General features: G+C 44.4%; 1 protein-coding gene across 1 annotated transcript in view; it reads right to left on the reverse strand.

Moving 5' to 3' along the window:
* Positions 1-12,089, reverse strand: part of TDRD5 (tudor domain containing 5) — a 189,947-nt gene that overhangs the window by 65,891 nt on the left and 111,967 nt on the right. The window contains exon 12 of the mRNA XM_089686565.1: positions 200-328. Coding sequence (XP_089542691.1) covers positions 200-328 — 129 coding nt within the window. The remainder of the gene's footprint in view (positions 1-199; positions 329-12,089) is intronic.

The following is a 12,089-nucleotide window of genomic DNA, read 5'->3' on the forward strand; positions in this document are numbered from 1 at the left end:
CGGTTAAATTGGGCTTTAAATATTTTGCAGTCCTTTCCACAACCAGCTATATCGATGAATGTTATAAAGCACTGAGCATCCTTTCTCAGAGTAAAAAGTTCAACTTTATCTAGAGAACTTCTATGACAAATCTAACGTACTGTACTGTATATACGGACACACAAACTGCACCATACACTACAGAGTGGAGAGCTAGCACCTGTATTATGGTTTCTTCATTTTTTAACCCTGCTGTGTTCTCTTCACTTGGCACTGTGGGTGACTCTTCCTGTGGTTGCTCTGAAGACTGGATCAGGTAGTGAACAAACGGGTTACATTTCTGGAAATCCTTCATAAAGAAAAGAGTAGATTTTAGTTTACATAAAATGAAGGTGTGTTGAGTGTAGAATATGACTTGTTTAGACAGTCTGTCTAATAAATAGTATGTGAAACTAGACAAATTAAAACTAAAACAGTAATTATACTCACGTTGCTTACAATTTTTCTACTTCCTATGTTGTAATTCTTTTAATAGCACATGTATATACTGGGCGTAAAGTGATACCAAATTTTTTTCTCCTTTACTAAAATTAAAAAAATGTTACACTTACCTGCTCTGTACAATACTGCGGAGAGCAGTTTCTTACCGCCTTGTTGGCAGTCCCTCACAGGTGCTGTCCACTTCTCCTTCCTGTGGGTTCCTTAGCAAGCCAGGTGCTATGGAGGCACCTATGCGTACACTTCCAAGCCATGCTATATGCATCCATTGACACACACAGTGCTGGTAAGCCACATCCCTGCTCCCTCCTCACGGGAGTGTGATACACAGCAACAGGAGCCTATGTCTCCTGCAGCTCTCAGTATCTCCTGTGAGACAAGGAAGGGAGAGAAGCAGTACTTCAGCTGAGAACAGCACTGGAGAGGTTAGCAGTGCTGCAGCTGAGAACAGCACTGGAGAGGTGACAGAAGTCAGGCAACTGTATAGGGATGAGGGTGGGCAGGTTATGGAGTGGGGCGTTTTTACCCTAATGCAGAAAATGCATTAGGGTAAAAAATATTTTCACTTTAGAACCACTTAAATTTGTTAAGGGAGACCAAAGTACAGAGGCTAAATGATTAGCACCTCCGCCTGGCAGTGTCGTTGGTTCGAATCCCAACCACGGCACCACCTGCCTGGGGTTTGCATGTTCTCCCTATGCCTGCGTGCGTTTCCTCCAGATTCTTCGGTTTCCACCCACACTCCAGAGACATGCTGGTAGGTTAATTAGTTCCTGTCTAAATTGGCCCTAGTATGTATGAATGTGAGATAGGGACCTTAGATTGTACGCACCTTGAGGGTTAGGAACTGATGTGAATGTAATATATATATATATATATATATATATATATATATATATATATATATATATATATATACACAAACATACATACATATACACACACGTAAAGCGCTGTGTAAATTGACAGCGCTATATAAGTACCTGTAATAAAAAAATAAAAGTATTTCTGCTTTACCTGTAAAATCCTTTCGGGTGAATGATCACTGGAAGATGAAAAAGGCAGGCTTCTCCACACAAGAATAACCCCTCTCATTACAGCTTAGCCTCATATTTGTAGCAAGCAATAAGAAACACAGACAGGAAATGGATTCTACAGAAAAACCAAAAATCCTATTTTTTTTTTTTTTTTAATTGTACATGTCATGAAAAAAGGACATATGCTTGATATAGCCCAACCATCAAGATTCGACCAGTCCCTTCTGTTGATATAAAATTTACATATTAGGTTTTTTTTTTTTCTGTTGCGATCCCCCTGGAGCCCTTTTTGTTTTCATCGCCTTACTCTTCGTTCCTCTCTTTCCTTTGGTCTAGTCTGTCTTTCTACTATTTGTACTGATTGCGATTATTGCTTTGAGTGCCACACCAGCAATACTATATCCTTATGCTGGACTCCATCGGGAGCCATGCGTGTGGAATGCCTATCTGAGTTCAGAGAGGCTCCATCTCATATCTTCTTCGCTTTCTGTATGCTGATATAGTGACAATTTTTCCTTAGAGTTTATATTGTCATTGGTCTCTAAATATTTACCATTTTTGCAACTTCTTGTTTTCTCCCCTTTTTTTTTCTTTTGTTCTCTTTTTCTGTACACGGCACTTAAGTATGCAGTTTATTTCTATGTCTCTCCATCAGTACATATTCTGTAATATTCGTCGAATACCTTGTATGTTTTATTCCTGTTGGTCAATGCATCTGTTTCTGACTGATTCTCTGCTCCTATCTATTCTATAATAAAATTCTTTGTAAAAGAAAAAAGGACATCTGCTTATTCATGACTCACTGGCATTACCTACAGTTGCAAGAAAAAGTATGTGAACCCCTTGGGATTACGTGGAGTTTTGCATGAATTGGGCATAAAATGTGCTCTGAACGTCATCTAAGTCACAACAATAGAAGAACACAGTCTGCTGAACATAATACTACACAAACATTAGATGTTGCCATGATTTAATTGCACATAACATGTAAGCATTCACAGTGCAGGGAGGAAAAATGATGTGAGGCCCTAGCTTAATGACTTCTTCCAGAGCTAATTGGAGCCAGGAGTGAGCCAACCTTGACACCAATCAGGGTGATGATATTGGATGTGTTGCTGACAGCTGTCCTGCCCTTAAAAAACACACACCTGTTTTGGGTTTACTGGTTTCAAGAAGCACTGTCTGATGTGAACCATGCCTCGCAGAAAAGAGCTCTCAGAAGACCTACGATCAAGAATTGTTGACTTGCAAGAAGCTGGAAAGGGTTACAAAAGTATCTCCAAAAGCCTTGATGTTCATGTGTCCACGGTAAGACAGACTGTCTACAAATGGAGAAAGTTTAGCACTGTTGCTACTCTCCCTAGGCGTGGTCGTCCTGTAAAAATGACCGCAAGAGCACAGCGCAGAATGCTGCATGAGGTAAAGAAGAATCCCAGAGTGTCAGCTAAAGACCTACAGAAATCTCTGGCACATGCTAACATTTTTGTTGACACATCTACAATAAGGAAACCATTAAACAAGAATGGAGTACATGGGAGGACACCACGGAGGAAGCCATTGCTGTCCAAAAAGAATATTGCAGCACGTTTGAAGTTTGCAAAAGAGCACCTGGATGTTCCACAGCACTACTGGCAAAATATACTGTGGGCAGATGAAACCAAGATTGAGTTGTTTAAGAAGAACACACAACACTATGTGTGGGAAGAAAAAAAAGGCACAGCACACCAACATCAAAACCTCATCCCCACTGTAAAACATGGCGGAGGGAGCATCATGGTTTGGGGCTGCTTTGCTCACAGTCTGGAAGGATTGTTGTCATTGATGGGAAAATGAATTCCAGAGTGTCAAGGTCCTACCTTTCTTGTGCATCTCCATGTGCTGGCGTCCATCTTGGGTTTCTGCAAAGCATGGTGGGAACCTTTATGCCTTCAGGCTTTTGTGGCTCCTCCTCAGAAGGGTGTGGCTGAGCACATTTAAACCTGCTGTCTGCAAGTGCCCTCCGCATTCGTGTCCTGTATGTTCCCTTGTCTCAAGCTCTTGTACTGTTCCCGTTGCTCTCCTGGTAACCGACTCGGCTTGGACAAGACTATTCGCTGCTTTGACCCTTTACTTGACCTCCCATTGCTGAACCCGGCCCGTGACCTGATTATTCTTTGCCTACCGTCTAGTACTGTCTGCTCCGTTGTTGTTGACCCGGCCTGTCTGACTACGCTACACGTGTTCCCATCTAGCTCCCACCAGCTGTACGCCATTGGCGGCAGTCGTTACCGCAGCTGGGGTCACTCGGGGGCCGTGACCTGGTCTCAGGCTGCGTCAAGTCCATCCCCACCATCAGGGGCCCTGGTGAAGGGTAGCCTGGGGCTTAGACTCCGCGCCCTGAGGGACTCTGGTCTGTGGGTAGTGGCTGTCGTCAGTCGCGGCGTGACGTACCATAGGCCTGCCTGCCCATTCTATCGTTCCTGCCCTGACACAGAGTTTATCAAGACATTTTGCAGGAAAACGTATGACCATCTGTCCGCCAACTGAAGCTCCGCAGAGGACGGGTGATGAAGCAGGACAATGACCCAAAGCATACAAGTAATTCAACAAAACAATGGCTGCAACAGCACAGAATACGCCTTCTGGAGTGGCCCAGTCAGAGTCCTGACCTCAACCCGATTGAAATGCTGTGGCATGACCTTAAGAGAGCGATTCACACCAGACATCCCAAGAATATTGCTACACTGAAACAGTTTTGTGAAGAGGAGTGGTCCAAAATGACTCCAGATCGTTGTGCAGGTCTGATCTGCAACTACAGGAAACGTTTGGTTGAGGTTATTGCTGCCAAAGGAGGGTCAACCAGTTATTAAGTCCAAAGATTCACATACGTTTCCCTCCCTGCACTGTGAATGTTTACATGTTATGTGCAATTAAACCATGGCAACATCTAATGTTTGTGTAGTATTATGTTCAGCAGACTGTGTTCTTCTATTGTTGTGACTTAGATGACGTTCAGAGCACATTTTATGCCCAATTCATGCAAAACTCCACGTAATCCCAAGGGGTTCACATACTTTTTCTTGCAACTGTAAATCACTAAACACATAAGGAGTGGGCAATACAGCAACAAGCTCAAAACCCAAACCAGAACAAGGCAAACACACTAGAGTTGCCTACAGGACTTTGCACTCAAAAACGTCCACAGAAGCACAAACATTTCGATGGTATAAGTGTGTGAACAGATGACCTCACGAACTTGAATCAAAGGAAGCACTGACACTCCTGGTGAAATGAGTCTGACCAGAAAAAGGAGGTACCCTGTCTTGAAAAATGAGCTGGCAGATCCACCAAGAAATTGTGGACCAAGAAGTATTCAGACTGCTGAAAGGAAGCAGTAGACATTAGGTACAAGTAGACAGTGTAGACCACATCCAAGGAGTAAAGAACCTCCACTTTAGGGTGTTTAAGATTAGGACAGCAGAATGCTAATACAAGGTCCTGGTTAAGGTTGGGGGAAAAAAAAACACCCTTGGCAAAATGGTGGCCCCAAGCCTAAATACAACTTTATATGGGGGAATAAACAGAAATAGTTAATTGCAAGAGTGCAGTCAGCCCTGAAACATCAGACTGGATAAAAGTAAAAAATGCACCCCACAACATACTGTTGAGGATGAAAACTTCCGAGCCTTACACCAGAAACAAAAATGGGATTTTTGTTAGTCACCATAAAATCCCTTTCTCTGAGTTCACTGACGGACACAGGTCTTCTGATTCTTGACCATAGTGTTTATAGCACCACCTACAGGAATAGGACACCAAGCAGAAAAAAACAGCACTGCCTATGGACAGTCCTAGCTGGTATAAACCCCCTCTATGGTATTACCAAGCTAGTTAGTCACAAAGCTGTTTCAGTAGTATAAACTGCCAAAAAATAGGGGTGGGTGTTCTGTCCATCAATTAACTGGGATTTTTTTTACTTTCTTTTGTTTTTTATTCAAGTTTGAAGGCAGTTACAAACTTATAAAACATACAGTGAGGAACAGAAGTATTTCAAAACCCTGCGATTTTGCATGTTCTCCCACTTAGATATCATGGAGGGGTCTGAAACTCACATTGTAGGTGCATTCCCACTCAGAGACAGAATTAAAAAAAAAATTCAGGAAATCACATTGTATGATTTTTAAAGAATTTATTTGTCTTGCACTGCTGAACATAAGTATTTGAACACCTAAGAAACAGCAAGAATTCTGGCTCTCAAAGACCTGTTACTGTGCCTTTAAAAAGTCCACCTCTACTCCACTCATTAATCTAACTTAGTAGCACCTGCCTGAGCGCTTTAAAGACACCTGTCCACCCCACAGTCAGTCAGATGCCAACTACTACCATGGGCAAGACCAAAGAGCTGTCAAAAGACACCAGAGACAAAATTGTGGACCTCCACAAGGCTAGAAAGGGCTACGGGGCAATTGCCAAGCAGCTTGGTGAAAATATATCAACTGTTGGAGCAATTGTTAGAAAATGGAAGAGGCTAAAGACGACTGTCAGTCTCCCTCACACTGGGGCACCATGCAAGATCTACCTCGTGGGGTATCACTGATAAGAAAGGTGAGGAATCAGGCCAGAACTACAAGGGAGGAGCTGGTCAATGACATGAAGAGAGCTGGGACCACAGTTTCAAAGGTCACTGTCGGTAGAACACTACGCCATCATGGTTTCAAATCATGCATTGCACTGAAGTTTCCCCTGCTCAAGTCATCACGTGTCCAGGCCCGTCTGAAGTTTGCCAGTGACCTTATGGTCCAGAGGAGGCATGGGAGAAAGTCGAGTGGTCAGATGAGACCAAAATAGAACTTTTTGGTTTAAACTTCACTCGTCGTGTTTGGAGGAAAAAGAAGGATGAGTTGCATCCCAAGAACACCATCCCTACTGTGAAGCATGGGAGTGGTAACATCATGCTTTGGGGGTGCTTTTCTGCGAAGGGGACAGGACAACTGCACTGTATTAAGGAGAGGATGAATGGGGCCATCTATTGTGAGATTTTGAGCAACAACCTCCTTCCCTCAGTCAGAGCATTGAAAATGGGTCGTGGCTGGGTCTTCCAACATGACAAAGACCCAAAGCACACAGCCAGGATAACCAAGGAGTGGCTCTGTAAGAAGCATATCAAGGTTCTGGAGTGGCCTAGTCAGTCTCCAGACCTAAATCCAAAAGAACATCTTTGGAGGGAGCAAAAACTCTGTGTTGCTCAGCGACAGCCCCGAAACCTGACAGATCTAGAGGAGATATGTGTGGAGGAGTGGGCCAAAATCCCTGTTGCAGTGTGTGCAAACCTGGTCAAGAACTACAGGAAAATGTTTCACCTCTGTAATTGCAAACAAAGGCTTCTGTACCAAATATTAACACTGATATTCTCAGGTGTTCAAATACTTATGTTCAGCAGTGCAAGACAAATACATTCTTTAAAAATCATACAATGTGATTTCCTGATTTTTTTCTTTTTAATTCTGTCTCTCAGAGTGGGAATGCACCTACAATGTGAATTTCAGACCCCTCCATGATTTCTAAGTGGGAGAACTTGCAAAATCGAAGGGTGTTCAAATACTTCTGTTCCTATCTGTATGTAAATATTCAATAAATCATCGATAGCATAGATTCCCAAATAGCAGTGTACATAAACAATACCAGAAGGTGCGTTCATTGAAACATGAGTAATTGAAAATTGTATCTATTCAAACATGCTTATCACGGACTATAACTTTGTCTGCCTACAGTAGATATAAATGGAGATAAAAAAAAACATATGTAACAGAAGCAATGCAAAAGAATAAGACAGTACAAGAGCTAGAGCTAGGAACTTAACCCCTTGGTGCCGGCGCCTCCCGGCCCTTTAAGGGTTTCAGAAGCCTGGAGGCGGGGCGGGGTTTTAGGGGCATGCGACCACCGTGATTCGCTGTCACATGATCGGGAAAGGTCCCGATCACAAGAGGAGATAGGTACCTTTCCATGAGTACCGGACATATGTGCTGAGAGCGCGCAGGGCGTGCTCTCTCAGCACATATGTTTTTCTTAATTGCACGCAAATGTGTGGCTGCTCGGCGTCAAGGCCCAGACGCCAGGAGGCCACACATTTGCGTGCGGCTGGCACCAAGAGGTTAAGCAAGGTAACAATTCCTCAAATATATTAGCATGCACTTTTACCACGTAATAAGGAAACATGGATATAGGAGTGATATTATTCCACCTTAAAGTTCAGATGTTTTAGATATTTTCCAAACAAGACCACTTGGCATTGAAAGTTTTCATAGTATGTGATGAAATGGCAAAGGACCTTTCATAAATATGAGTCTTAATTCTATTAATAACATCTGAGATGTTTAATGTTTTACTGCAGGGGTAGGCAACCTTAAAGAGGTGGGGATCTACCTGAACAGGTAGAGAAGTCAAAGATCACCGGGCACAGTGTCACCTCCTTACACCTGATTTAAATCTCTAATTGCCATACTACCATGTCACAGTCACGTGCATTGCACAGCAATCATGGGTTTAAATCAGGTGGTGGTCATATCGCCTCCTCACCACCTGTCAAACAAACTTGAATTGCTTTGCAGAGGAGCATCAGTGTCTGCTGCACTTGTGAATGAGCCCTTAGTTGCATCCAGCCGCGGCACTCTTAGAGCTCGTTCACATGTGAAGTTGAGGCGTTGTAAAACCCTGCAGATGTGTCACGGTTTTACTATCCCAACTTATGCAGCTCTTGCTCCCTACTGCAGCTCCAACTTTACAAGTAGTCTCTCTGCATTGCACTCTGTTTGATGCTCTGGGATGGTGGGTTAGCAAGCCCTGACCATGATCTACCAGTCACTTGGCCGAGATCTACTGGTACATTGCGATCTACTGGTTGCGGACCTCCGTTTTAGTGGATTGCCATGCATCAGCTATGATAAGTCTACCTGCTATTAAAATGTGGGATATTATGGTTCTATATTGGACAGAGTACTGTATTTATAGTAAGTTTTAGTAGTGCCAAATGGGATATACAAGTATCCCTGTTACTCATGACAACGGCCTTCCAGAAATTACAGATGGATTTACATTCCCATAGGACCTGTAATAGGTTTCCCACACTCCCACGTTGTTGCCAACACAGGGGTGATAGGGGAGTACATTTTGGACAGTTTGTATGGGGTAATGTAGCTACGGTATAATAACTTAAATGGATTATCCCAATGATTAGTACATTTCATGATACCTATGTTATGGTGAGAAAGGGATTTTATGGGGAGTAACAAAAATCCCATTTTCTCTTACATTCATTGATGGACACAGCTCTTCTAATTCTTAACCATTGGGGCCTTCCAAAGTATCAACTTGTAATTTTTCTGCTTATTACTAAGCATTATTGTTAATTTATTTTGCTTATTAACGACTTAACACTAAACAACATACCCATGGTAAAACTTGGATGATGCCTGAAGCTGCAGGCATCACCCCAGTATCGTTTTTTTCAGACGACTTTTTTGTAAAAGCAATTCTAGCAGGTACCTAGCTGCTGGATTGCTTTTACAAGTGCCCCCCTCCCGCCATCTTCAGTGGCCTTAGAGGTCTCTTCTGTCCAAGGGGTGACTCGAGTGTGCAGCTTGCTCTTCCGCCGGCTGATCATAGAGCTGATCAGATACCGTAACAGCACTGATCACTTTTATGATCTGAGAATAAATGAGCATTTTGTCACTTATGGTTTCACTAGATGTCAACAAACCACTGGTAGCTTGAAAAGAGCATAAGATTATACCAATCTTGGTGTGATCTAAAGCTTTTAAGGGCAGAGGAGAGCTCTGGGATCTAATAGATCACTCAGCAAAGAGTACCTGTCACTGTCTATTGCAGTGCATTACATTCATTGTGATAAAAAGCAGCAAACCAAGATGGCCTCGTGTTAATCCCGCTCCTCGCTGCCTGGACATATCCGCCGTCAGCTCGCTTTCCTAGAGGGCACCAATTACCCCCCTTTCTCCAGACACAGCCTGACAAATTACCGGAGCACCCGATGGAGAAGAAGACGGTTGCTACCAGGGCTTCCTGCGCTCATAAAGTGAATCGGTCTGACAAGCTCTTCCTGCCGCTTTCAGGAGCTTCAGACCAGCATCCCGCCTTGAGCCATAGCCCAGAGGAGACCATGGAACCTCCGCAGCCTGCCTTACGGGATGCAGACCTGTTACTCCGCTTTAAAACTCTGCTGCAAATGGAGCTCTCTGCTGCTACAACTAAGCTGGCAACGCAACTTACTAACGAGATCAGAGATCTGGGCTCCGCACGAACGTTCTAGAAGAGTGGATGGATGCTGCAGCCTCAGTTATGGGAAATCACGAACAAGACTTAACTGATCTACGTAAGGAATTAGAAGCGGTCTTTCTGCGCCTGGAGGATTATGAGAATTGCTTCCGCAGAGGAAATCTGCGTCTCCGGGGTGTTCCAGAGACCATCACTGAACTCACCTCCACAGTCACGGTGCTTTTCCAAGAACTGGTACCGGCTATACCTATGGACCAAATAGAGTTTGACCACATCCATAGGGCATTGAGCCCCAAGAAATCAGATGGCCCCCCATGTAATATTGTTATCAAATTTACTTTCTACCACACCAAAGAGACTCTTCTTCGGGCAGCCAGAGAAAAACTGGACCTCACCTTTCAAGGCTACCAGTACCAACTCTTTTCCGACCTTGCTCTATCTACTATCCTGAAGCGAAGGCAAATGAAACTGTATACCTCTGCTCTTATTGCTCATCAAATCCACTATCAATGGGGCTTCCCCTTTAAATTATCCTTCTATTTTCATGGCCACACCCATGTCCTCCGCTCCCTGGATGAAGTCCAAGCCGGCTTGGAGTCCCTTCACCTTTTGCCATCTAATGAGCCAACCTGCTCCCCAACGGGGTCCTCTCCGCCCTGGCCACCAACCAATCTGACGGGCACCTAAGTTTGAGCTGTAAACTTTTTCTTTGAAATTAGACCAAGCTTCCCTGTGCTGCTGGTCAATCACTGGTTGTGACCGGGAGTTTGTTCTCCCACTGCTACCTCCCATTTTTCTTCTGTTTTACCACAAACGGGTTACTGCTAGGCCTGTTAGCCTGTCCCATAGCCCCTTCCCCGCTGGATGTCAGGACTTGAACCAACTTTTACCCACCGAAAGGCCCTTGAACATTTACATCACAGGCCTGTTGCCTTGCAGCACTGTTCTGGGAGCAGGACCACCTGGCGGATCTGGCCTGTCCTCCTCACACCCCGATTACAGAACACCCTACTTTGTTCATCACAGTTTGGGCCGCCCGGTGCGCTATGAAGCTCATTGCCATCTCCTGTAACATCTTTTACTGTGAACTTTTCCATTAAGTGCTGCACCTTGTGATTGGCGGACTCCGTGGTGTGCTCCCCAGGGGGCCCACATGTAAAGCTAATATTTCCCGGTGCTCCCTCTCTAACCTCCCTTGTTTCCCTCACCATCCCCCTTCCCCCCTCCCTTAATGCTACCTAAACCACGTGTCCAGCGTTGGAGTGCCTCATGATTGACATCCTTGTTAAAGATGTGGTCCACTATTGTAGTGGTGACAAAATTCTGCTTTGCATTCTTTTGTTTTCCTTCTCTCCTTATCTTTCCTCTTCATTCTCCCCTCTCTCCGGTCTTCACCCCTTCTTTTTCTCCTTCTTTCTATCTTTTTCCCCAGTCCTGCAGGCTTTAGTCATAAACCAATTTAGGGTGTTCTACGAACCGGGCCATTTCCCCTCTGTCCATGGGGGGGTCAAAGCTGTGTCTCCCCTTATCGCTATGGCCACTAGTCCTCTGAAGCTCTACTTCCAAAGCATACAAGGGTTTAACTCACCTGTCAAGCGGTCGAACGTTTTTCATTATTTTAAGACTAGCCAGATTGACAGTTTGTTTGCAGGAGACCAGGTTTTCTTCCACGTCCTCCCCCAGATTCCTCTCCGTGCACTACCCCACCTTTTAGTCAGCTTCCACACTGGAGAAGCATCGGGGAGTGCTGATAGAGTTCCACCATAGTCTCCTGTTCACTTGCAACAAAGAAATAGCGGATCCCACGGGCAGATATTTGCTACTCCAGGGAGTGCTCAATGGTCAAGAAACCACATCGTGTCCTATTATGCCCCCAACAGGTTTCAATCTAGATTTTTCTCTCATCTTCTATAGGTGGTAGCGCAACACACTGTAGGCACCCTTATCCTCATGGGGGACTCATACATTGCCCTTGACTCCACGATTGATAGACGCTATGCTCCCAGAGCGATCACGACCCATGAATCCCCTCTAGAAGCCCGGATGTGGAATCCCCTCCAATCAGGGGGCTTACTAGATGTTTGGAGAGAGAGCTCCATCCTAAAACACGTGAATAAACTATTTATCCCAACCCCCATCATAGTTTCTGTAGGATCGATCATATCTTTATGCACATGCATGCTGTTTCTCAGGTTGACTATCTCCATTCCATCCTCTCTGTGGTCGAACCATGACCCCATCATCCTCTCCCTTTTCCTCTCTGGCCTTTCCCGTTCATCCTACCAATAGAGACTCAACGAGACCCTT

This window comes from Staurois parvus, unplaced genomic scaffold, assembly GCF_062004578.1.
Source record: "Staurois parvus isolate SC_StPar_1 unplaced genomic scaffold, SC_StPar_1.0 ptg000402l, whole genome shotgun sequence".
Classification (NCBI taxonomy): domain Eukaryota; kingdom Metazoa; phylum Chordata; class Amphibia; order Anura; family Ranidae; genus Staurois; species Staurois parvus.